General features: G+C 42.6%; 2 protein-coding genes across 4 annotated transcripts in view; both read right to left on the bottom strand.

Moving 5' to 3' along the window:
• ubox5 (U-box domain containing 5) overlaps window positions 1-24,935 on the bottom strand; it is a 47,259-nt gene extending 22,324 nt beyond the window's left edge. The window contains exon 1 of the mRNA XM_043701621.2: window positions 24,797-24,935. The gene's annotated coding sequence lies outside the window, so the exon portion shown is untranslated. The remainder of the gene's footprint in view (window positions 1-24,796) is intronic.
• On the bottom strand, window positions 11,668-25,092 carry fastkd5 (FASTK mitochondrial RNA regulator 5). 3 transcript variants are annotated; one of them, XM_087991400.1, is made up of 2 exons: window positions 24,959-25,092; window positions 11,668-14,477 (listed from the first exon to the last, which is right to left on the bottom strand). In XM_087991400.1, exon 2 carries the CDS (start codon window positions 14,437-14,439, stop codon window positions 11,926-11,928), a length of 2,514 nt encoding a protein of 837 aa, XP_087847526.1. In that variant the 5' UTR covers window positions 14,440-14,477; window positions 24,959-25,092; the 3' UTR covers window positions 11,668-11,925. The 3 variants fall into 3 exon arrangements, with proteins under 3 accessions (XP_087847526.1, XP_043557319.2, XP_087847521.1); XM_043701384.2 differs by lacking the exon at window positions 24,959-25,092 and adding an exon at window positions 24,797-24,929; XM_087991395.1 differs by lacking the exon at window positions 24,959-25,092 and adding an exon at window positions 18,880-18,989.
• Between the last annotated feature and the right edge of the window lie 2,527 nt (window positions 25,093-27,619).

Genomic DNA, 27,619 nt, shown 5'->3' with positions numbered 1-27,619 from the left:
ACAATAACCAGGTCAAGTGAATTTGTTGCAACAACGATTGGCTGTTGCTCAGATTTACACAGAAAAATCATACCTTGGTGCTTCCATAACATCTGGTACAAAATTGCTTGATAAATCTAGACATTTTGTGAAGTTTACATTGGGTGGTTGTACTGTATGTCCTAATGTGAGCCACACTGAACCTGCCAAGTTTCTTTACTGAAACCACTTAGGACTTAATTGTAACATACCTGCATTTTGTATTGACTCTGTCTCAACCAATGGAAAGCATTCAAACATATAGTCAAAAGCCAACCTATTTATTGAAAACTTGCTGAAAGAAAAGCATCTGGAAGTATATGCAAGTGGTGGAGATGATACCAAACATAGTCGAGTAGCAAACAGAAAGGTGGATATGAATTATCTGCAACTAGATATTGATAGGCTAGGTTAATGGGCAGACAAGTGGTAGATGGAACTTAATACAGAGAAGGGTGAGGTGATGCAGTTTGGCAGAAGGAACACAATGAGGCAACTTCATGACAGTTCAAAATGCATGTGAAGAAAAGGAATTTGGGATGTACATGGACTGACCTTTGAAGGTGACTGAAATAATTTCAGAGGCTGGTATCTGTCAACAAGTCACCCTTTATTTACACATGAATAGCCCTTGATTTCAGAACTGCCTCATTTAGTCAGGTAACAGAGTGTCAGTGCCTCTGAACTCACCCTTTTTATATGTCAGTCAGGGCTCCTCATTGGACCAAATTAACAGCCCCAATCAGGGAACTCCTATTCTATGAGGTCTAGTTAGCTGACCTTTTTACAGTCACTACAGTGACAGGGGAGCTTTCTAGGTTAGGATGTTCATAGTTGAAACTTTATTGCTGGAACAGCACAGCAGGTCAGGCAGCATCCAGGGAACAGGAGATTCGACGTTTCGGGCACAGGCCCTTCTTCAGGAATGTTCATAGCCCAACTCAAAGGAAACATTACTGGATCTGAGACTGGGAAATGAGATGGACCACATGGATTGTGTGTAGGGGATACTTGGTACAGGTGATCATAAGTTTCAGTATACTAGCACAGATGAGCAAGGAACAATTTAAAGCATAGCATCTAGATTGGAAGAGGGCAAATTGACATTGAAAACATGGTTAGCAAAACAAATGGGATTTTAAATATCACCAAACAGGGGATATGGACCAAAAGCTGTGAATTTTTACTTAATCTTTATGAACTTCTGGTTTGGCCCTAACCAGATGATGGCATCCAGTTCTGGTCACACTTTAAGAAAGGTGTGAAGGCCCTTGAGTGTAAAGGACATTTACTAGATTACTTCAAGCAATGAAGGATTTTAGCTACAAGGTTAGGTTGAAAAAGATGGTGTCAAGTAAAAGAGATTAAGGTGATATTTGATAGAAGTGGAAATATTATGACAGGTCTAGACAAGGTAGGAGTGAAATAAACTTTCAGAGCTTGGAGAACAAGAGTGGAATTGATTGGGGGATTTCTCTGCAGAGAGCCAGCAAGCTCAGTGGGCCAAATGGATTCCTTTTGTGCCACAAGTGACTATTTTTTGGTCGAATTTATAGGAACATGACAAAACACAATGTTATCAGGTTGGGGTGGGTGAGTGGCTAATTTTCAGGGGAATAAATTTTACCCCAGGGAACAAGATAGGGATATTAGCTTTCCATCGAGAAACATGGATCGAATTTTTTTTTAAAATGGAAACTCAGTTGGTCAAGGCAAGTGGTGTTACCCTACTTAGGTCAAGAGCGAGAAGACCTGAAATCATGAGAAAAAAAGTAGGGGAATGAATGGTTAGTTTATTTGGTTAGAAAGGGCAGTTTAAATTAACAGGGATAAATTTGAGTTTTCGAATTTCAAGAAAGTAAGTGAAATCAAAACAATCTGTCCTGGTTCACCCACGTCCACCCGGTGGTCAAGAAAGCACAACTTCCTCAGGGAGGGCGGGGAAATTCCGCACGCCCACAATGACTCTTACCAATTTTTCTAGCCGCACCATAGAAAACACCCTATCTGGATGCTTCACAGCTTAGTATGGAAACTGCTCTTCTGAAGGCCGCAAGAAACTACAGAGAGTTATGAACACCACGTGGACCATCACGCAAACCAGCCTTCCATCCATTGGCTCCATTTACACTTCCCACTGCCTTGGGAAAGCAATCAACACAATCAAAGACCCCTCCTACTTCAGTTATACTCTCTTCCACCAGGAAGAAGATATCAAAGAAATAATAGATTCAAGAACAGCTTTTTCCCCACTGTTATCAGACTTTTGAATGGATCTCTCGAATATAAATATTGATTTCTATCTCTGTAGGTGTAACACTATATATGCTGCACTCTGTATGGTACAATCTGCCTGTATAACATGCAAAACAACTTTTCACTCTCTCCACACGTGACAACAATACATCAAATATATTTCAGAAGATGGTCACACAGGTGTTATGAAGTTCCTTTATGTTCAATATTGCTTAGATTTTGATGATTGTGGAAAATTGATTTATTTCAAGTTTTGTGGAAATACCTGAAGAAATTTATTGAAAGAGATCATTAAGGCAAAATAAACAAGACTTCCTAGAAATCACAAGACTGATGGATTTGTTTGCTTTTCCAAAAACCCCTCCTCAAGCTGTTTTGAATAGAGACTGGCTTAGAGAGATACTTGTTTTATCTGGTGCTGTTGGTGGAAAGCCTGCCAAGAACAAGTTGCCCAGCCGATCTCTTTCCCCTTCATGAAAAATATGTCATTTGAGTTCAGAGTGATAGCAAATTGCTCCTTTGAAAGAATGATCAAAGAAGCATCTCAAAATCAACCACTGATGAAGGAGCGGCGCTCCAAAAGCTAGTGCTTCCAATTAAACCTGTTGGACTATAACCTGTGATTTTTAACTTTGTACACCCCAGTCCAACACCGGCATCTCCAAACAGAGAGCTGGCACAAGAGCTATGAAAGAAGAATGTAAATGAAGGGATATGGATGGCAGGCCAGGACAGAGTAGCTGATTAAATGATGAGAGTTGAGGGTAGCAGAGAATGAACAGTCTGGGCTGAAAACAAACCATATCACATGGTAACATGGGGAGAAAGTGAGGTCTGCAGATGCTGGAGATCAGAGCTGAAAATGTGCTGCTGGAAAAGCGCAGCAGGACAGGCAGCATCCAGGGAACAGGATAATCGACGTTTCGGGCATAAGCCCTTTTCAGGAATCCTCCATTCCTGAAGAATGGAGTGAGAGAGAGAGCGATGGCAGAGAGATTCAACATGGAACACCTTCTTCCATGTAGCTGTTTCTCTTGGACCAGCAGCCTTAAAACTGACCAATTGCTTTCACTGAACAGCCAGACTGATAACAACCAAACCAAAGCAGAGAAAAGCTGAGAAAAGCTGAGCTGGGAGAACTGGCCACTCCCCTTTCATTGCACAAGTTTTATTTTAAACTTGAAAGCCTTTTGCCTGAGGCAGTACCTGTTAGCTAAAATCAAACTGACCCTAAAACCCTTCAAACCTATACCTCCCAGAGCCTGTGTCTTTATAGCCTCTGAAAACAAAAACCAAGGACAACATAACCTTGCTAAAAGGAGCAGCAGCATCACACCTACCCCCTTAAAAAAAGAATCATCAATATCCAAAGATGGCTTCATTTTAATCTTCAACTTAATCTTCAACTGATAGTATTCCACAACTCCAATACACATTACATTGACAATAATCATGCAAACATGCACTATCACATTCTGTTTCAAACTGTTTTACTCCTGCCACCAAATGCCTCCATTTCTCGTTCAAGTCTCAATAATGTGTTGGCAATCACGCATTCTCATCCTGCCACATGCACAATTTTATTTAAATGAATGGCTGTAACAACAAGCTATATCTAAATTTTTATCCTTAAACTTCTCCACAAATTTCAATAGGTTATGATCAGTGTATATGATTGCCTCAGATACATTACTGGTAACAAACAGTGAAATGTTGTAATGCCAACACCAAGCTCAAAGTCTCCATCTCAAACGCTGAATACTTCTGCCAATGAATTTCCTGGAGAAATACATGATAGGTAATTCTATCATCTTGTCATCTTCCTGTAAGAGCACAGCACCAACACCCACACATCACTTGCACCTGTAGCTACCTTGAATGGTTTTGCAAACTTAGGTGCGGCTAACACTGGGGCAGTAGTTAATACAGCTTTCAGGTTGCCAATTGCCTTCTGACAGTCCACCGAAACGTCTTGCTGTTGTTTAGCGATTCAGTCAGTGCAGCAGCCATGCTGCTAAAATTTGGTCCGAATTTTCGATAAAGTCCAATCAATCCCAGGAACTGTGGTACTGTTCTTTTTCTCAATTGTGTGGGAAACTCCCCAAATACCTTTGTTCTTGCATTCCTTGGGGCCATTTGTCCACGCCCAATAGCATGGCCCAGGACGGTGACTTGGGTTTTGGCAAATTCACTTTTAGCCAGGTTTATCACCAAGCCTGCTTTCTGAAGTTGATCAAACAAATCTGCAAAAAGTTGCAAATGTTCCTTCCTCGTGTGACTGAGAAGATTACCAGGTCTGAAAATGTGTTGCTGGAAAAGCGCAGCAGGTCAGGCAGCATCCAAGGAACAGGAGAATCGACGTTTCGGGCATAAATTACCAGGTCATCTGGTAATTACACAATTGGGTAATTCGGAGAAGACCATATTGGTTAGTCTCTGAAATGTGGCTGGCGTATTTTTCATACCAAACAGCATGACTTTAAACTAATACAGTCCATTTGGCATTACAAAAGCTGAAATTATCTTTGTTCTTTCTGACAAAGGTACCTGCCAGTACCCTCTAAGCAAGTCCAACTTAGAAATATAAACTTGTCACATCTTTTCAACATAATGTTCCAAATGCGGAATCAGATATACATCAGTCTTTGTAACAGCATTGATTTTGCTATAGTCCACACATAACCACTGCATGCCATCTGGTTTATGGGTGTGCTCCAGTCACTAACTTACTTCAATTATGTTGTTTTGGAGCATGTGTACAATCTCCTTCTGAACTTGTGCCAACTTTAGAGGGTTATGCCTATGAGCATGTTGCTTATTTGGAACAGTGTCTCCTATATCTACATCATGCATAATTAGGTAAGTACTTCCCAGTTTATTTCCACATTTCTCCCCATCCAATAGTAATAAATTTTTCGGGTCATTTCGATTTTACTCTAAAAGGTAACTCAATAATTTATCCTAAGTTTTGACAACTTACTCATTGGAGAAAGTGAGGACTGCAGCTGCTGGAGATCAGAGCTGAAAATGTGTTGCTGGAAATGTGTTGCTGACCTGCTGCGCTTTTCCAGCAACACATTTTCAGCAACTTACTCATTGGCCAATTTAATTTGAGGAATGCTCTGAACTCGGTTCTTCCTTCTGTGTTGTAACCAATAAAAACGTTTGGCTTTCTTACCTTTTGAGCACATTCATATGACACACTCTTGTGAGATTTCTTTCTATCTGGAGTCCTCATCAAATAGTAGAGCTCACTCAATTTCCTTTTGATTTGATAAGGTTCGCTAAATCTTACTTTTAAAGGTTCACCTATCATGAAGTGAGAGGACAGTTAAAATTGATTAAGGAGAAATTGGTTAGCACTGCTGCCTCACAGTGCCAGCGACCCGGGTTCAATTCCCGCCTCAGGCGACTGACTGTGTGGAGTTTGCACATTCTCCCCGTGTCTGCGTGGGTTTCCTCCGGGTGCTCCGGTTTCCTCCCACAGTCCAAAGATGTGCAGGTCAGGTGAATTGGCCATGCTAAATTGCCCGTAGTATTAGGTAAGGGGTAAATGTAGGGGTATGGGTGGTTTGCGCTTCGGCGGGTCAGTGTGGACTTGTTGGGCCGAAGGGCCTGTTTCCACACTGTAAAGTAATCTAATCTAATCACTGGAAGTAACACTAACACCATATTTCTGACAGCAAAATTGCAAGGTTTTGATTTCTTGTCTGTTTCATTGTATGTTGTGATACTTTTAAAAGCTGTCTAGCCAATTCTCCCATTCTATTTAATTGTTCCCGAAAATTTAACACACAGTCCAAATCTGTGGTCCCTGAATTCTGACTTACCAATTTCTCCTTAATCAATTTTAACTGTCCTCTCACTTCATGCCCATAAAACTAATTCAAACAGACTGAATTTGTTCAATCTGATCGCAAAAAGTACAGACAGAATTCCCTTATCTGGATAGTCTTCACTAGAAGCCCTCAACATGGTCTTTAATGTCTGATGCCACCTTTCTAGCCCTCCCTGGGATTCGGGATAGTACGCAGTAGATTTGAAATGCTTTATTCTTAAACTGTCCATAATCTCCTTGAATAACTTTGATGTGAAATTTGACCCTTGATTTGATTGTATCTCTGTGGGTAGTCCGTACCTAGTGAAAAACTTGAGTAATTCGTCTACAATCCTTTTAACTGTGGTACAGCGTAATGGAAAAGCCTCTGGAAGTCCAGTAGACATATTCGTTATCGTTAACAAATACAGATTCCCACTCTTTGTTTTAGGTAGGGACATTTGTAAAAGGTTCCTCAAATGTAGAAATAGGTATTAAAGGTGTGGGTTTTATTACCGCCTGTGGGTTTCCAATTACCTCACGTATGATATGTCTGGCAGAACACAATTACATCCTTGGGCGTTGCCACTCGCAACAACTCCTTTCTAAAACCCACTGGCAATACGACTTGATGAACTTCTGCCCATTTCTCATCTGTCTCCATTTCCTCATTAAGTCATCATTTTTAAGACAGTAGTATTCAGGGATGCATCGGATTCTTTTTCCATGTATGCCTTTTGATACAACGCTTTAAAGTTTTCATCTTTCTGCTGTAACTCAGTTAATTTATCTGAGCCAAAGATGTCTGCTTTGTCATCTATTTGCTCCTGGTTTGTGTCAACCATCTAATCAAATAGGATCTCGGCTAATCGCACTTCAACATTCTTATTTGTACTCTTTAATCTGTTTCAACAAGTGACTTTGTGACCTCGTTACCACACAGTCGGGAAAAATCCCAGAATGTGTGTCCTGCAATAGTTCATTTGCCCGAGTTTCCACTGGCCTTTCAACCACAGTCGATAGCACTTCTACCTGTTATATCAGCAATACTGTTAGCAAGGACAAATTGTATTCCTGGAGCTGACGGTTTGTCCAGTATTCCTATCACAACTTCCCCACTTTTCACTGGACACTCTGTATCTCTTAATATTGTAACCTCTTTACCTGTTGCTCCTGGCCTAGGCAAGTAAACTTTACCTTCACAGGTATATGGTTTAAGAAGATCTGGCACTTCCTCCTTAACCAACCTCTGGCCAGGTTGTACATTCTGATGCAGCTTTCTAGCCTCTACTGTGCTTCCTGTTACCACTCCAACAAAATTCATTGCCTTATCCTGTTTTCTTCCATCTGGCTTCCCAGTGCTTTTCCTAACCCACTGCTGATTTCATGTGGCCTACTTTATTATAGTGAAAACACCGGAGCTTTTTCATTCCCTTTTCACTCTGTGGTAAGTTATCCTTATGACCCTCACCGAGATCTACCTTTCCCTTTCCACATGAGGATTTCTCTTTTCGCCAATTTCTATCCCTCACGGATTGCAACTGATATTGGAATCCAAACTTTGATTTATGGATCAACTCAATCATCAGCCATTTCAGCTGCTAATCATGCCATTTTAACTCTTAGCTCTTCCACATAAGTTCTCATAACTACAGGAAGCAAATTTTTGATCTCCTCCAAAATAATTTTCTAACAGCATCACAGTTTTGTTCTATTTTTAATGCCCTTATCCACCTATCAAAATTACTCTGCTTGATCCTTTCAAACTCAATGTAGGTTTGACCAGGGTCTCTCTTTAGATTCCTGAAACGTTGTCTGCGAGCTTCTGGCACAAGCACATATGCACTTACGATGGCTTTCTTCACCTCCTCACACACCCAGAGACCTCACTACCTGGATCAACAAAACCCACACCGTCACTGGCCACCGCATTTGTTTAGCCACCTTTTCAAGTGAGATGAAGGCTTCCACATTCTTCTCCTCAAATTTAGGCAATGCTTGGATACATGTAAACAGTTTTGTACCGGGCCTTTGGCTACTATAAGTTTGCTCACCCTCCATTAAACTTACCTTCAGCTTTCATTGCCATCCTTTTAAGCTGACTTTTCTAACTGCCAATTTCTGATGTTCAAACTCCCTCTCTCTCTCCGCTTTTAATTGGAATTCAAACCGTTTCATTTCTATTGCTCTTTCCTTGTCTTTTGCCTCTCACTCAAGCTGCTTCATTTTCTGTTGAATTTTAGCCATCTCCAAAGATTCTTTTTTTGTGGATTAGATTAGATTAGATTACTTGCAGTGTGAAAACAGGCCCTTCGGCCCAACAAATATAAATGCTAAACTATCTCTCCTTTCCTCCAGCTAATTCCAACAGCTTGGCCTTAATCACCTTTTGCAAAACGGTGGAAGTCACTTCTTCCACTCCCAGGAAACTTAGTGACTGAAAGAGCCATTGCTATCCCAAGCACTGTTCAAACCAACCAAATTCAACACCCAGAACAAAATACACTAATACCTACCACTCTTGCAGGTTTGAGTCCAACAACCCTAATCCCAATTTGGAACTATGGAACAAATCCTGAACAAGCCTCTAGTGTTACGGACCAGACTAGACCCCCTCAAAACATTGCAAGAAAGTAGCCTGGAATCTAACTTTGCTACTTGTTTTAAGCTGGTGTACAGTGGACATTCCAGGAGGGCTGCAGCCAGTCAAACTACAATTGATTTACAGACTACCGAATTAAACACAAAAGTTGAACAGAATATAGAAAAAAACGTAACCTATCTGAAACCCCTACTGATTATCCCAACTTAATGGTGCTATTCCAAACACTTGCAACAATCGCGAGAGAGAGATTTAGCATGGAACACCTTCTTCCATGTAGCTGTTTCTAAGACCAGCAGCCTCAAAACTGACCAACTGCTTTCACTGAACAGCCAGACTGCTAAAATCAAACCAAAGAAAAGCTGAGCTGGGAGAACTGTCTACTGCCCTTTCATTATACAAATGTTTATTTTAAGCCTTTTGCCTGAGGCAGTATCTGTTATATTTAATCAAATTGGCCTTAAAACCCTTCAAACCTAGATTGCCCAGTCTGTGCTTTTACGACCTCCTAGAATAAAACCAAGGACAACATAACCTTGTTAAAGGAGCAGCATTATCACACTACATCGAGGGTTACTTCTATCAGGTTTTCCAAATCCATGTCCTTCTTTCTCTCAACTTCATATTTGAATCACTCCAGTCAGTTCTCAATGTTACAAATGCAACATGGTATGAGAGTGTAACTAAAATAAATTATTCCATGCTGTGTAGGAATTTTTCTGAGGGTTGACAGTCTTTGGATGCCATTGGGGGTTGTGGGACAGAGTCCTTGGATAAATTTAAAGCTGAGATTGATTTTCTTGCTCAGTCTAGGAATAAAGACTTACAGGGAAAAGGCAGGAAAGTAGAAATGAGGAATGTCAGATCAGCTAAGATCCTACTGAATGCAAAGCAGGCTTCAGGGTCAAATAGTCTACTCCTGTTTCTAATTCTTATTGTCTTGTAATCTTATCTCATCACAGTCAGTAATCTTTAACAAAGCTGACCACACTACCTACCTCCAATGCCTCTCACCTCCATCATTCAGTAGGTTGGGGGTGTCTTGGCCTGGTTACATTATCTTCCCATTGTTGCACCAATACCCAGGAGAGACCCTTAGCCCTGTCCAATGTGTGTCTTGCAGCAAAATCCCCCAAAAGCACAGCATGTACAACACAAATACACTAGTAGCACTCAGGACTAAGCCAATGCCATCTCTCTTGACATTATTATGATCTTAGATTAGTCACACTGCTTGATCAACATCGGGTATTGGCTGAGCACAGGTTTCCTCCAACTAAATAATGGCAAGGCCAAAACTACTGTCTTCAGTCCTCACTACTCACATATTCCCTGGTCACCTGGGATAGAATTTCTATTGACATTGCTCTTAAGATAAATATTGACCAAGATAGAAAAACTTCCATATGCTGCTTTGAAGTAGTTTCGGAGATATTTTACACCCACCTGAGAAACAGACAAAGTTTCAGTTTAATGCTCTGTTAGAATGACAGTGATCAACGTAGCAGTCCCTCAGGGCTGCACCAGGAGAGTTGAATTAGATTCCTGTGCTCACGTCTCCAGATTGAGCTGACAATGCAACCTTGAGGTCACATGTGCAAATACTATCATCTAAGCTACTTAGCATGCTATAACATTACATGTATACCCTCCATAATAATTCAGGTGTCGATGATTTAATGGACATGTACTATATTTGTAGTATGACATTTATTAGTTTTGTTTCACAAAAGTTGTTGGTACTAAAAATAATGACTGACTGTACAAGGCTATTGCCAAGATTGAAAAGGGAATTGTTTTCAAAACGCAAGTCCTGCTGAGCACAATCAGGCAGCAACAGGATTGCATGAACCACCACAATATTTCTTAGCTGGGAAAGGGAAAGAAAGTAGCCAGTGTTCCTGCTCCCAATTGCTGTCCCGTGTCTCTCAGGAACATTTGTATCTGCATGTATGTGGACAATAAACAAGAACTATGCGGAGGAAAAATACATTCTCTCAAAAGGTACCCAAAAATCTTTGAAATTTTTGCCTCCGAGTAGTTTGGTTCCTCCATCATTAGGATAAACTTAAGGTTGAGATAAGACAGATGATTTTTGTGCCTCTTGGAATCAAGGGAAACTGGATAGAAGTCAGGAAAGTGAAGTTGAAGCCCGGAAACAGTGTGGCAGACTCAATGGACAATGCAGTCTACTCCTGTTCTGTTTTTAAAGTTCCAACGTTAACAGGACATTTCCACCTTCTTGATAGAATCGCACTCTAAACTCAATTTCACATTGGAAGAACAAATACTTCAGCAACACACTGGTTAGGGTTAAGATTGGATTAGATTACTTACAACTGAAAAATGTGTTGCTGGAAAAGCGCAGCAGGTCAGGCAGCATCCAAGGAGGAGAATCGACATTTCTTGCATAAGCCCTTCTTCAGCCTAAAGAAGGGCGTATGCCCGAAACATCGATTCGCCTGCTCCTTGGATGCTGCCTGACCTGCTGCGTTTTTCCAGCAACACATTATTCAGCTCTGATCTCCAGCATCTGCAGTCCTCACTTTCTCCTTAGATTACTTACAGCGTAGAAACAGGCCCTTCGGCCCAACAAGTCCACACCGACCCTCCGAAGAGCAACCCACCCAGACCCATTCCCCGACATTTACCGTTCACCTAACACTACAGGCAATTTAGCATGGCCAATTCACCTAAGCTGTGAATTTGGACTGTGGGAGGAAACCGGAGTACCCGGAGGAAACCCACGCAGACACGACACTGGGAGAATGTGCAAACTCCATACAGTTAGCTGAGGCGGGAATTGAACCCGGGTCTTTGGTTAGCACTGCTGCCTCACAGTGCCAATGTGTCACTGTGCTGCCCACGGTTCAAACAGTCTAAATGAACAGATATAGCCTCCTTCGAGATAGGAGAGAAGTAAACCAAGCATTGTAAAACGTATGCAGAAAAGAAAACAAAAACTTTTAAAAAAAAGTCTTAATGCCTTTTTTATTGGAACCGAACAGCTAATTATTTGCATCCAAGACTCAATTGGCAGACAGGCTAAATTACATTGTGCAATTCAAATACATGTTCTGGCAGCATCTCCCAAAAAACAAATATTTCACTATAAATCAGTGAAATGAGTTTGATGAAAAACAAGCTGTTTTTATTGTATTAAATTCAGTAATTAAATTTAGCTTTTAAAGAAAAAAGACATGTCCACTCTCTGGAAGGCACCCCCTCTAATTCAATCCAGTGAATTGTAGAGTTTCTGATGCAAATAGGAGAGTTTCTCAGACCGAGTTCGTTTGAGTAAAGGAAACCATTCCCAGTGGGGCAGCTCTACTACCACATAGCCAGCTTTAACTAGCTGTCTCCTCTTCATACTATGCAACCCCAGGAGGATGTGGGTACCATAGCAGTATTGATTGCGGTTGGTTATCTGAATAGCGAGTTTTCGAATCTCTGATGTGCCCTGAGGCTGGGTGGTAGCTCTTTCTATTGGAATTTTTGTATTAGTTAATGAGTTTAAGAGACTGTCTGTTAGGGGCACTCCACTTCGAAACAGCTTTAGATTCAACCCTGTTCGAACACCACCTTCGACCCCAGTTCTGAGCACATTTTGAGTGGTCCTTTCACCTTCTGCCTCAGTCACAAGGTCAGGCTGACTTTTTAATGTCGAGCCGCCAGCTCTGCATTTTGCGAGTTGGGATATTAATTGGTCTGTGACAGGGATCCCACTGAATTTGAACTCGGGTTTCTGTGCCTTTTCATTCAGTGCCTCCGGGTTAAATGGCAGTGGCTGACCAGAGGTGTCAAAGTGCACCTCGAGGTCGGCCGACCTGGTGTGAGGCAGTATCAGGTGGTTCTTGACAAACTGAGGGCCGCCCAGCATGACCTGCAGCAAACCAGCGGCTTCCAGCACCTCCGGCTTCACACAGATGTCCTGCCTGGCAAAATCCCACAGCATCTGTGCCACCTCTTGCTGCAGTTGCAGGGGGAGGCGGTGCCCGCTGTAATCGGGGCACTCGATGGCCACTGAGCCGTCCAGCGTGAAGAGATCTTTCTTCAATTCAAAGGGACTCTCTTCGGTCGCCAACTGGACAAAGGGTGGGCTCAGAGCGATGTCAATGAGATGGTGGGGGAACCTCCCGGTAAACGCCAGGGCCAGCAGGCCAGTGAGGAGGTGCTCCGGGAAGCGCTGGAACTCATGCATTTTGCGCTGCATCTGTTCGGTCAGGCTGGAGAAGACGACCTCAGCATTCTCAGGCTCATAGTTCAAACTGGAGAAAGACCACAGGTACTTGGCAACATCTTTGCTCCTGCAGTAGTGCACCTTGGAAGGGAACTTAGAGGCGGCGGCCTCCAGGAGACGCTCATCCCGGAAGTGTAGGGATGCACATGCCAGCACAATGTGCATGACCCCCTGTGTACCAATACTGGGAATCCTCTGTGGCACCACCTCTCCCAGCTGCTGTAGGAAAGGTAAGTGATCCACGTGGGTGTAACGGAACATTTTCATCACATTCACCAAGCTGTAATTGCTAACATTCCCCATCCTTGCTGCCACCTTGTCTCCAATCCGTTTCATTAGCTGCTCAGAAAACCCGCTCTTGGACTTGAAGAAGCCCAGGCAGACTGCTCCCACTTCCTCCAGGTTCATCTGCTCCAAATGTGTGGACAGCAGCATCTCCAGCTTCTGCATCAGCTCGGGAGGGGCCCGGCGGTTCTCCCCGATCACGTACAGAAGCTGCACCAGTTGGGGCATGGTCAGCTCCCTCCACCGCAGTGCCGTGTAGCTCAACAGGATCTCCACATAGTGCGGTGCTCCACGCCCCAGGCAGCGCCACAGGTCAGCCACCAACAGGAGCTGGCTGAACCCCATGTCCCACACACGGCGGCAAAACTCCGACTCGTAGCTCTTCAGCAGCGCCTGGGATGAGGAAACCTGGAGGCGGACCACTGCATCAAAAAGCTGGAGGAGCTGCTGCAGCGTGAATGCAGCCTGATTGTCGACGCTGTACCGGCAGAGCATTGCAAACCGAGAATCGGCCTTTACTGCTGCATGCTGCTCACCCGACAGCCGGCTGAGCCGGCAAAAAAAATCCACAATGTTCTCTGGGGTCAGGCTGCTCTTCAGGAAGGAGACATCACGCAGAATCTTCTGGCCCTCTTCCACAGACAGTGGCTCCCCCTGCTCTGAGCTGTCGAAACAGAGATCCCTGTAAGCATCCCTAAGTTTCTGAAAGCCCCGAGGGTCTTCTTTCGTGTCATAGATCTCTACAATGTCAGTATCCAGCTTCTGCTTTGAGCTGGCAGGCCAGTGACCAGCAGTGTACTGCACCTCATCAGATTTATTATAGACCAGCTCCAGCAGAGTGTTCCTCACACTGGACAGGCGGCGAGAGCATATCACTGTGTAAGCATTACGCACTTGTTTGATTCCCACGTTGGATGGAATGTTTTCCAGTAAAAGGGAGAAAGCATCACTGTAATCATCCACCTCACTGGGAACACTCTGCTTTGGCCTCCTTTTGGTGCTGCTGTAAGCTGCTGGGTCAGAATTCACTTTATAGTCCACTAACACAGAGGCATCCTTGGACAAGCAGAAGGTGGTCTGCCCATACCTTGCATCTTGCTTGTTGTTAACTCCCTTGATCCTTTCTTCAGGATTTCTCACTTCACCACACCCACTGGGTTTTAAATATGCTCGGCAGTCGCAGAGTCTTCTGCGCAGCTTACGCCAGATGACAGCAGCCATGTTCACCGAACGTGCAGGACTCAAGATTGTATCTGGTACTGAAAAAGGGTAGAAGAACAAGTAACTTTGATGCCTAGAGAGTTTTCAAGATCATCTGCATTTATTATTCAATGGTGGATTGGCAACCACAGTTCACATCCAACAGGTTTGGTAAAGTCAAGACACACAATGAAGTTGTTTCTGTAGAACAAATGGAGTTAAAATTCACACTCAAAATCTACACAATTTATTTTGGACAAAGTTCTAGTAGGATACCACCTTCCCAGTGTGGTACACCATCCTTGGTCCTATGGGCTGTGAAAATGGATAAAATTTTCCTCATTTAGCACTTATCACCAGAACACTTAACTAGCCCACTATCCTTGCCACTAACTAACACGATTTGCCATGGGGAAGTGTGAAGGTAGCAATATAAGACAGTCACCAAGAAATCCAACAGTGTATTCAGAAGGAATCTCTTTACCCAGAGAGTGGAGAGACTGTAGAGCCTCCCCGCTTCCATCACAGGGAATTATATGGATAGTGTATGAAAATATCAACGACCAAATAATGCCAGTGAAATTTTCTCTCTTTCAGTCGTGAATGACTATGTGACTGTCAACGTCTGTACAAAGGAAGATATCAAAGACAGTTCGGCCTTCTGCACAGGTCAAACCTAATAAAGATTAGTCTATTACTGTGTTACATTGAAAAAAATCTAAATAAGCTAATTATCTGCCTATCAAACAACATCCAAGAGAACTAATTTTAAAATGACACACGGTACAAGCTTTCAATGGAGGCTTCAAATGAAAGGACACTGAACTACCCACAGCAACAATGTCATTGAAATGTACCAGCTATTTACACTTAATATAGAACACTAGCCACAGTAATTCTCTCCAGAATAACCTAGTCGAAGCATTCAGGGACACTACAACAAACAGTAAGGTTTAAGACATTCACACAATAGCACTTTCAGAGTGCAACATTTTTAAAAATCCTGCATAGCTGGGATCCCTTATTCACAATTGCCATTCCGATGGAACAGAAATAAGCAATTCAATTATTGATAAACATTCGATTCCATTCCATTCCCTACAGGATGAAAACATGCCCTTCGGTCTAACAAGTCCACACCGACCCTCCGAAGAGTAACCCATCCAGACCCATTCCCCATATTTACCACTAACTAATGCAACTAACACTACGGGTAATTGAGCATGGCCAATTCACCTGACCTGCACATCTTTCAATTGTGGGAGTAAACCGGAGCACCCAGAGGAAACCCACGCAGACACGGGGAGAATGTGCAAACTCCACACAGACAGTCATCCGAGGCGGGAATTGAACCTGGATCCCTGGCGCTGTGAGGTAGCAGTGCTAACCACTGAGCCACCATGCCATCCTTTTTTCTTTTTTTAAAATCCATTGACCAGCACCCATTCTACACATCTCAGTGATCCAGCTCAGCAACTCACTGGAATTGAGATATTCCAATAGTCATTAGATTAGATTTGATTTGATTCGAGAGCATTTGGCTGCGAACATCTGCAGAAGGATCAAGAAAGTTTACTAAGAAGCTTTTACTGTAACAATCAAGACAAAGCTGTTTTAATTTGAATACTTTAACTTTGTACACCTGAGTATTTCCAGAGCTAACCTGCCCTATTAGTTTCACCTCCTCCCTCTCTGCGAGCAAGGAGATCCCTGGAATCCACTTCATTTCTGACAACACTGTCAAGACCTGGGGACTAATAGGCAAAAAAATAGGAGGCAAAATAATGGACCAAACCTCAACTTCAAGACATCTCTCAAAAAGTAACAAATGGTAACTTGCTTCTTCTAATGATCCCTCACTTACTCAAACACTGGAAGAGCAGGCATGTGAAATGTATCTGCTTCCTGTTAGAGGAGGAACCCAAGAAAAAAAAGCTGATCTTGGAGCAGTTACTGTGTCTTTGAGAGCTAAAGATACTGTCTACTCCCATAATAGCTGCTGTCACCAAGCACTGCATTGATAACTGTATCCAAAGAACTCCATTCAGCTCACCCTGACAGCCATGTGCATGAGATTAGTTGGAGACAATTTGAATGTCGTTGAGTGTGCTCAGGATGTAGAAATTAACACCTTCAGCTTGATGTTGATGTGTTGGGAAATGACAACTACTTACTTTTAAATACCACCTTCAACGTAATGAAATGTACTAAATTGCTTGAGAGAAACATTATAAAGTAAAATGACTTTATAATGTAGAATATCTTAGTTCAGATGGTCAAACAGGTAGGTATTAAGGAGTGTCTTAAAGAGGGAAGTGGGGTAGAGAGACAGAGAATTGCAGGGAAAGGATTCCAAAGCCTAGGGTTTCGGCACCAAAGACAAGGACCCCAGTAGTGGGGGAATTAAAATTGAGAATGTGGAAGTGTTTAGAATTGGAGGAACCCTGATATCTCGGAGAGTTGTGGGTATTACAGGCAGTCCTCGGGTTGTGAATGGGTTCTGTTTGAGGTCGTTTGCAAGTCGATTTGCACATAAGTTGGAACACAACACAGGACAATATGCAACATACAGATATTTCCTCATAAGTATGAGGAAATATCTGTATGCCAACCTGTAATATCACACCCCTGTATAGATCATGTTCGTAAGTTGGACGTATGTAAATCAAGAACACCTGTATAGAGATTCTGTTTTTAAATTTCAAATGCATTATTGGTGTTGCAAGTGAGGCCAGCATTTATTGCTCACCTTGATTGTCCAGAGGACATTTAAGAGTAAACCGTTAAGAGTAAAGAGTCAAATATTCTTTCCTTAATGATGGGAGACCCGAGCACATCACTGTAAATTCGCAATAATGTTCAGCCAGAAATGCTCAGTGGATGATCCAACTTCAGCACTTCCAGTGGCCCACAGCATGATTGATACAAGTCTTCAGCCATTGCAGTTCACTCCACGTGTTATCAAGAAATGGTTGGAGGCACTGGATACTGCAAAAGCTATGGGCCCTGACAACATTCCAGCAATAGTACTGAAACCTTGTGCTTCATAACTTGCCATACCCCCAGCCAAGATCTTCCCACGCTGCCATCTACCCAACATTATGGAAAATTGCCCAGGTGTTCTTATACAAAAAGCAGGGCAAATCCAAATTAACCAATTACTGCCCCATTAGTCTAGCCTCAATCATCAGTAAAGTGATGGAAGGTGTCATTGACAATGCTATTAAGTAGCATCTGCTCAACAATAAATTCTCCCGAGTGACATTATCAAACCTCCCTGCCAGGATATTGCTGCCCCACCAGTTTAGGTGCAACCCTTCCTTCTTGTACAGATCCCACCTACTCTGGAAGACTCCCAAAGATCCACATAGCTGAGGCCCTCCCTCCTGCACTAGCTGTTCAGCCACATTCAGCTGCACTATCTTCCTGTCTGTCCTTACTGAAATATGACACAGGGAGAATCCCAAGATTACAACCCTAGAGGTCCTGCTTTTCAGCTTACTACCTAACTCACTGAACTCACTTTGCAGGATCTTGTCATTCTTCCTGCCTATGTCATTCATACCAGTATGTGCCACAACCTCTGGCTGCTCATCCTCCCTTTTGAGAATGCCCCACATCTGCTCAGAGGCATCTTTGGTCCTCACATCAGAGAAGCGACACTCCGTCCTGCAGTCTCTTTTCCAGCCACAGAAGTGCCTATCTGTGCCCCTGACTATAGAATTCCTATTACTACCACTCTTCTGCACTTTCACCCACCTTACAGAGGTGGTGCACCCATCCTGGCTGCTGATGTGGCCATACCCCTCCAACAGTATCCAAAGCTGTTTACTTTTTAAAGAGGGGGATAGCCACAGGAGACTCCTACACTGCTTGCCTGCCTTTCTAGTGGTCATCTATTTATCATCCTGAACCTTGCGTGTGACTACATCTCTACATTTCCTGCCTAAGTTGCTTTCTGCCTCCTGCATGTTCCTACTGTATTCATCCACTGTTCCATCCAATTCATACAGTTTGACAGGACCTGAAATCAGACAAACTTCCAGCAGATGTCATCATCAAGGACATTTGACATCTGAGGGGTTCCTCAGGGCAGTGTCCTAGGCCCAGGCATCTTGAGCTGCTTCAATGATCTTCCCTTCATAAGGTCAGAAATGTGGACGTTCAAAGATTGCACAGTGTTCAGCACCATTTCAGACTCCTCAGATGCTGAAGCAGTTCATGTTCAAATGCAACAAGATCTGGATGACATCCAGGCTTGAGCTAACAAGTAGCAAGTAACATTTGTGTCACACTAATACCAGGCAATCATCATTGAACACTCAATGGCATTACCACTGAATCCCCAACTATCAACATTCTCAGGTTACCATTGACCAGAAACTCAACTGGACTCGCCACATAAACACAGTGGCTACCATAGCAGGACAGAGGCTAGGACTACGGCAGTGAGTAACTCACCTCCAGACTCCCCTAGAATTTGTCCACCATTGACAAGGCACAGGTCAGGAGTGTGATGGCATACTCCGCACTTGCCTGCCGGAGTGCAGTTCCAACAACACAAGAAGCTTGACACCATCCAGGACAAAGCAGCTCGCTTGATTGCCATTACATCCACAAGCATCCACTCGAACCACCACAGATGCTCACTAGCCCAGCGGTTTGTACTATCTACAAGAAATTCACCAAAGATCCTTAGACAGTTCCTTCCAAACTCACGACCACTTCCATCTAGAAGGACAAGGGCTGCAGATATATGGGAACACCACCATGTGCAACTTCTCTCAAAGCCACTCACCATCCTGACTTGGAAATATATCTCTGTTCCTTCACTGTCACGAGTCAAAATCCTGGAATTCCCTCCCTCAGATCATTGTGTGTCTTCCTATAGAATATAGACTGCAGCAGTTCCCCAAGGCAGCTCACCACTACCTTCCCAAAGGCAAACAAAGACTGGTAATAAATGCTGGCCAGCCAGCAATGCCCTTGTCCCACAAGTGAATAAAAAAAAACACATTGCTGTGGGTCTGGAGTTACACGTAGTGTAGACCAAATATGGCAGATTTCCCTTTCTAAAGGATTTTTTATTATAACAATCGACAGTGGTTAAATGGTCACCACTAGACTAAGTTTTGATTCCAGATTTTTATTGAATTCAGAATCACCTATCTGTCATGGTGGGAATCGAACCAAGATCATCAAGAATACTTGGCTGGGGTTCAGGATTGCTAGTCTGGTGATATTACCATTACTACCTTCCTCCTAGATGACTGACAAAATTGTACAATTTGGAAAAACATTGTAACACATTTGTTTGCTGAGGCAATTGTAATTTTCAAGACACAGCGCGATAGATTTTGTTTGGGATGGGTATCATGGTAGGTTCTTGCTTGACATTCACATCACTGTTCTGAAAATACAGTATGTTGATCTCACATTATATCATTACTGCTTTGTAAATACAAATAGGTAGAAATTCTTCTAATATTAGGTAAACTTTTAAAAGTTCTGAACTTTCTTTTCAGCTTTGAATCTTCATTTAATATCACAGGAGTTTCAAGGGAATGAAGTGTTATATATCTGACCGTTCTCAGAGGTGTGACAATCTTTCCCATTTCATATCATGAACCTGTCCACCTTCAACGTATCACTAAACTTCAAGCATCGTCCAGTCTCAACTAAATGCCAGCATTCATATTTTATACACTGGAACTAACACTGCCACTAGACGTTGCAACCCTACATACTGGGAAGAACAGGTCATAGTCTGACTATTTTCTCTATATTTTCTGTAGACATTTTGCTCCTCAGGGAAACCATCACTTCCTGCAAACAGCTACTGAGCTGTAATACATGGATGAAAATTCCAATAACTAATTATTGGAATTAATGTTCAGTCCAAAGTAGTACTGAATATTCTCAATCCATTCTTGAGCTCAGAATCACTTTAAAATATTCCAAAAATTGATTACATAAAACAGATTGAAAACTGACCTGGTTTATTATAAGGTAAAATTCTATAGAGGCTACAGTAAGTTAACAGATTGATAAAACATTACTTTTAAAACTTCAATGATGCGTTAAGTGTACATTGAGATTCCTTATTCTTTTATAAGAACCTGTGAAAGCTTTGTATGTAAGTTTGCTCGCTGAGCTGGAAAGTTCATTTTCAGCCGTTTCATCACCATACTAGGTAACATCATCAGTGAGCCTCCGGTGAAGCACTTAGTGATCCGCTTTCTATTTATGTGTTTAGGTTGCCTTGGCTGGTGATGCCATTTTCTGTGATGACGTCAGTTCCTGTTCTTTTTCTCAGAGGGTGGTAAATGGGGTCCAAGTTGATGCGTTTGTTGAGACAGTTCTGGTTGGAATGCCATGCTGCTAGTAATTCTTGGGCACGCCTCTGTTTGACTTTCCCTAGGATGGATGTGTTGTCCCAGTCGAAGTGGTGCCCTTCGTCATCTGTATGTAAGGACACTAGTGAGAATGGGTCATGTCTTTTTGTGGCTAGTTGATGCCCATTGTCTCAACAAACACATCGACTTGGGCCCATTTACCACTTTCTGAGAAAAACAACAGGAAATGACATCACCACAGGAACTGACATCACCAGCCAAAGGAAATCTAAACACACAAAGCGGGTTACTAACACCAATGCTTCAATGGAGGCTCACTGATGATGGTACCTAGTATGGTGTCAAAACATCTGAAAATGAACTTTCCAGCTCAGCGAGAAAACTTACAAACAGGACCTCAACCAGGTACAAATCTTCTCAAAACTTGCTAATCTGTGAAAGTGTTAGAAAAATATTACAAGTTAAATTATAGGCTCGGTGCAGTCCCACCTTATGTTTGCAGATATTTGTTACAAACCACACATCTCAAAAGTACATCTAAACTAGAATGGTGGGAAATGGAAACTTCAGCAAGGAAAAATAAGGATAGAAACAAAAGACAGAAATGTAACGTGCTAAAGTAGAAGGCAGAAACAAAAATGAAAAACAAATGGGACCATACTGCAACACAAAGCCAAGGGTTAAAAAGACAAGTCTAAAGCCTTTGTGTGTTAAGGTGTGGAGCATTTGCAAAACTTGGGGAATTAGAATGGCAAATTAATTTAAGCAGTTATGATAGAGTTGAAATTACAGAGACATGGTACCAGGATTACGAAGGACAGGAAATGAACATCCAGGAGTACTTATTATTTAGGAAGACAGCCAAAAGGAAAAGGAGGCGAGATGACATTGTTAGTAAAGGATAAATCAATGTCATAGCGAGAAAGCATATAGACAGAGAAAATAATGATGTAGACAGTGCAAGTTCATAGTTCCTTGAAAATTGAGTCGCAGGTAGATAGGATAATGAAGAAGGTGTTTAGTATGCTTTCCTTTATTGGTCAGAGTATTGAGAATAGCAATTGGGAGGTATGCTGCAGCTGCATAGGACATTGGTTAGGGCATTTTTGGAATATTGTGTGCAATTCTGGTCTCCCTCCTATAGGAAGGATGTTGTGAAACCCGAAAGGGTTCAGAAAAGATTTACAAGGACGTTGCCAGGGTTGGAGGGTTTGACCTACAGGAGAGGCTGAATCGTCCTCTATTTTCTTTGGAGTGTCAGAAGCTGAGGGATGGCCTTATAGAGGTTTATAAAATCATGAGGGACATGGAGAGGTAGATAGACTAGGTCTTTCCTGAGGGTGGAACAGTTCAGAACTAGAGGAAATAGGTTTAGGGTGAGGGGGGAAAGATTTAAAAGGGACCCAAGGGTCAATTTTTTCACGAGACAGTGGTGTATGGAATCAGCTGCTAGTAGTGGTGGAGGCTGGTACAATTGCAACATTTAAAAGGCATCTGGATGGGTACATGAATAGGAAAGGTTTTGATGGATATGAGCCAAGTGGTGGCAAATGCAAATATATTAATTTAGGATATCTAGTTGGCATGTATGAGTTGAACCAAAGGGTCTGTTTCCATGCTGTACATCTTTATGACTCTATATGAGTCATATAGAGTATGAGTAGAGACAAGAAACATTAAGGAGCACAAAATGTTGTTGGGTGTTGTCTACGGGCCCCCAAAAAGTCATGAAAATGAAAGGGAAGGCATTAAACAAGAACTAAAGATGTTGTGGTTCTGTTCACTGAGCTGGCGAACAGAACCACAACAACGAGCACCCGAGCTACAAATCTTCTCACAAACTTTGAAGAAATAAAGATATACAATAGAGTACCACAGTAATCATGGATGACTTTAATTTACAGAAAGATTGTACTGTGGAGGAGGATTTCTTGGAGTGCATTCACAATTGTTTTGCAAACCAATACATTGAGGGACCAACTGGAGAACAGATTATTCTAGACTGGGTATTGTACAACGAGTAAAGAAAAATGAATAATCTTATTAATGAGGGGTCCCTTGAGGAAGAGTGACCATAATAAGCAAGAGTTCTTCACTGAGACAGAGAGTGAAGTAATCAAGTCAGAAACTTTTATTTAGATTCAGGAACCATGAGGGTACCAGGTATGCATTGGCAATGATAGATTGAGGAACCTTACTTGATGGTGGATAGGTAGTGGTTCATATTGGAACAACGTGTTTATGAAATATAAGAAATGTTCATTCCTGACCGGCGCAGAAATAACAGAGGAAACGTAGATCAACAGTAGCTTCCAAAATAAATTATGGACTGTATTAGATCCAAAGTGCAGACATAAAAAATTCCAGAAATAAAAAAACATGCCTAAAGATTGGGAGAATTTCATTATTCAGCAAAAAATTTGATCATGGTGAAGTTTGAGTGTAAAATTTCAGGGAACATAGAAACGGACTATAAAAGCTTCCATAAATATGAGGTGACAAAGCTTAGTAAAAATAAGGGTCCCTTTCAGTTAGAAACCAGGGATATTATAATGGGAAAACAAAGAAATGGGAGAAGAATAAACACATTTGATTCTTTAATTCTGTTTACATACAAGACAACAAAATAACCTCCCAGAAATATTAGGGACAGAGGATGCAGTGAGGGGATAGAACTGAAGGAAATCAAGATTAGTGAGAAAGTGGTGTTTGGAAATTAATGGGGTTAAAGACTGATGCTCACAGCATGATAGTCTACATCCCAAAGTACCAACAGACATGGCCCAGGAAATACTAAATACATTAGTGGTGATCGTACAAAACTGTATAGATTCTGGACAAGTTCCTACACTTTTGAGGGTAGCACTATTTAAAAAGGGAGGTAGAGAAAAACAAAGAGAATTAAAGATCAGTTTGTCTAACATCTGTGAGAGAATCTTGAGATTAAATAAATAAAAAAAAGAACATTTGGAAAGCATCACTGGGACTGGATAAAGTCAGCAAGGATTTACAAAAGGTAAGTCATGCTTAACAAGTCTACTGAGGTTTTTGAGAACATAACTAGTGGGATAGGGGAGAACCAGTGGATGTGGTGTATTGGGATTTTCACAAGGCTTCAAATAAAGTTAGTGAGCAAAATTAAAGCGCACAGACAAATCAGAAATTGCTACAAAAACCCAACAGGTCTGACAATATCTCTGAAGAGAAAGCAAGGTTAATGTTTCAGGTCCAGTGATTCTTCTTCATCATGGGACCAAAACTTCTCTGGACCCAAAACATTAACTCTGCTTTCTCTCCAGAGATATTGTCAGACCTGCTAGGTTTTTGCAACAATTTCGGATTTCCAACGTCTCTATTCTTTGTTTTTATTAAACACGTGGGATATGGGTTAATATAATGGCATGGGTCAATAATTGTTTGACGAACAGAAATCAGGGTGGGAATAAACAGTTCTATTCAAGTGGGAAGGAGTAGAGTGCCACAAGAATCAGTGCTTGTGCCCTAGCCACACCTGCATGAGGGAACCAAATGCAACATTTTCAAGTTTGTGGATGACACAAATCTGGGAGGATTCAGGCTTATGAGGAAGACACAAGGAGGGTTCAAGATGAGAGAGTGGGCAAAGCACAGTAGTCACAGCATGATGTGGCTAAATCTGAAGTTATCTGCTTATATGCGAAAAACAGAAAGAAAGATCATCAAATGATGGTACATTGGGAAGTGTGAATGTACAGAGGGATCTAGGTGTACTTGTATACTGGTCAATGAAAGTAGAAAGACAGGTACAGCAAGCAATTAGGATGGCAAATGGTGTACTGCCCTTCATCGTAAGTGAATCTGAGTTCAGAATCAGGATGTCTTACTGTAATTACACAAGGCCTTGGACGAGTCCACACTTGAAGCACTGTATGTAGTTTTGTTCTCCCTTTATAAAAATGCACATTTTTGGCTGAACCTGCTCTTTCCAGCCAGCTATCCATGTACTATTCAAGCTTGCTCTGTGTCATACACACAGTTCTTACCTTCCCCTTAATCGTCAGCCAAGTGATTAGGAACAGAAAGGTTGGCTCCACCTTATCCCAGTCAGTCCCAGGGCGGTTATCTATCAGGAGCTGGTTGCTAATATCCCCGGCATCCTGGACTATGAAAGACCAGGGAGGATCATAAGCAGAAAAAAAACCCACCTGATTTATGGATGAAAGCAAAACTAAACGAGTAAATATTTCAAGGAGAGCATTCTGTAAGGCCCTGAAATAGTTACTACAGGTAACTTGAGAGCTCAGTCAGGACTGATTCCTCAGACTGCACTAGGCCCCGTCCCACACACAGCGCATACCAGAGAGCGCATGTCACACATGCGCACAGCTGCCCCAATCAGACTACACCTTCTACTCACGCGCAAAGCTGCCCAAACGGACGGCACCTTCTGCTCATGCGCACAGCTGCCCAAACGGACGGCACCTTCTGCTCATGCGCACAGCTGCCCAAACGGACGGCACCTTCTGCTTATGCGCACAGCTACCGAAACGGACGGCACCTTCTGCACATGCGCACTGCTGCCCAAAAGGACGGCACCTTCTGCTCATGCGCGCAACTGCCACAATTGGATCGCCTTCTGCAAGTGCGAATAGATGTCTCCCTTTCTCCTGGGTGCTTTTTATTAAGGGATCTGGCTGCGGCTATCGGGATCCATACATATTTAATACAGGGTAAAAACAATGACTGCAGTAAAAACAATGACTGCAGATGCTGGATTAGTGGTGCTGGAAGAGCACAGCAATTCAGGCAGCATCCGAGGAGCAGACACATTTAATACAGTCCTGTCTCCCCCTTCCCTCCCCTCTCCTGTAGTCTGTGGTACTCTGACTGCTGCTGCCGCCTCATTCCGCTAGAGTTCCCGGTGAAGGGCGGGATGATCCAAATGGATCCAAGTATGGTGACTGCGAGCACGAGGGGACATAGCTTTAAATTGAGGGGTGATAGATATAGGACAGATGTCAGAGGTAGTTTCTTTACTCAAAGAGTAGTAGGGGTATGGAATGCTTTGCCTGCAACGGTAGTAGATTCGCCAACTTTAAGTACATTTAAGTCGTCATTGGACAAGCATATGGACGTACATGGAATAGTGTAGGTTAGATGGGCTTCAGATTGGTATGACAGGGCGGCGCAATATCGAGGTGTAATATCGACCGTACTATGTTCTATGAAACAGTAGCATGGTCAAAGAGAGCAAATGAGAATTCACAATATTCCGCCCGAGGAGGAGGAAGGAAACAAGATGAGAAAAATGTTTTCTGTGCTCCCAACAGGAAATGTAGGTTTTGCTTTTTAAATAGATCTACTGATTAGTGTACATATACAGCAAATAGTCACAGAGATGTACAGCACCAAACAGACCCTTTGGTCCAACTTGTCCATACCAACCAGATATCCTAAATAGATCTAGTCACATTTGCCAGCACTTGACCTATACCTCTCTAAACCCTTCCTGTTCATGTACACATCAAGATGACTTTTAAATGTTGCAGTTGTACCAGCCTCCACCACTTCCTCTGGCAGCTCATTCCATACATGTACCATACACTGCATGAAAATGTTGCCCCCTTAGGTCTCATTTATATCTTTCCCCTCTCACCCTAAACCTATGCCCTCTAGTTTTGGACTCCCCTACCCCAGTGAAAAGACCTTGTCTATTTACCCTATCCATGCCCCTCATGATCTTATAAATATTTACAAGGTCACTCCTCAGACTGCAACACTCCAGGGAAAATATCCCCAGTCTGTTCAGCCTCTCCCTATAGTTTAACCCCTCCAACCCTGGGAATGTCCTTGTAAATCATTTCTTAACGCTTTCAAGTTTCACAACATCCTTCCTATAGGAGGGAGACCTGAATCGTGCACAATATTGCAAAAGTGGCCAAACCAATATCCTGTACAGCTGCAACATGACCTCCCAACTGCTATGCTCAATGCATGTGGGTGGCACGGTGGCACAGTGGTTAGCACTGCAGCTTCACAGCGCCAGAGACCCGGGTTCAATTCCCGCCTCAGGCGACTGACTGTGTGGAGTTTGCACGTTCTCCCCGTGTCTGCGTGGGTTTCCTCTGGGTGCTCCGGTTTCCTCCCACAGTCCAAAGATGTGCAGGTCAGGTGAATTGGCCATGCTAAATTGCCCGTAGTGTTAGGTATGGGGTAAATGTAGGGGTGTGGGTGGGTTGCGCTTCGGCGGGGCGGTGTGGACTTGTAGGGCCGAAGGGCCTGTTTCCACACTGTAAGTAATCTAATCTAATTGACCAATAAAAGCAAGCCTTCCAAACACCTCCTTCACTGTCATGTTAATCTGCAACTCTACTTAGAATGAATAATGAACCTGCACATCTCTTTGTTCAGCAACACTCTCCAGGACCTTACCATTAGGAGTATAAGTCCTGCCCTGATTTGTCTTACCATCTCACATTTATCTAAATTAAAACTTCATGTGCCACTCCTCAGCCCATTGGCCCATCTGATCAAGGTTCCTTTGTACTCTGAGGTAATCTTCTTCACTATCCACAACACCCCAAATTGTGGTGTTATCTGCAAACTTACTAACTATACCTCCAATGTTCACATCCAATTCATTTGTATAAATGACAAAAATCAGTGAATCCACAGGCCTTCAGTCTGAAAGGCAAACCTCTAACACCATCCTCTGTTCCTACCTTTGAGTCAGTTCTGTATCCAGAAAGCTAGTTCTCCCTGTATTCCATGTGATCTCACCTTCGCATGCTGATCCATGTTTCTCTTAAACAATTTGAGGGTTTCTGCCTCTACCACTAACCACGCAGCGAATGTCAACACTCTCT

Source organism: Chiloscyllium plagiosum, unplaced genomic scaffold, assembly GCF_037043375.1.
Source record: "Chiloscyllium plagiosum isolate Xiang-an unplaced genomic scaffold, Cpla_swu_hap1 HiC_scaffold_1, whole genome shotgun sequence".
In the NCBI taxonomy this organism is placed as follows: Eukaryota; Metazoa; Chordata; class Chondrichthyes; order Orectolobiformes; family Hemiscylliidae; genus Chiloscyllium; species Chiloscyllium plagiosum.
The sequence above is the reverse complement of the archived record's forward strand: the minus strand, read 5'-3'. Positions and strand labels throughout refer to the sequence as shown.

Excerpts from the sequence above, each read along its gene's own strand:
- fastkd5 (XM_087991400.1), bottom strand. The coding sequence starts at position 14,439 with ATGGCTGCTGTCATCTGGCGTAAGCTGCGCAGAAGACTCTGCGACTGC.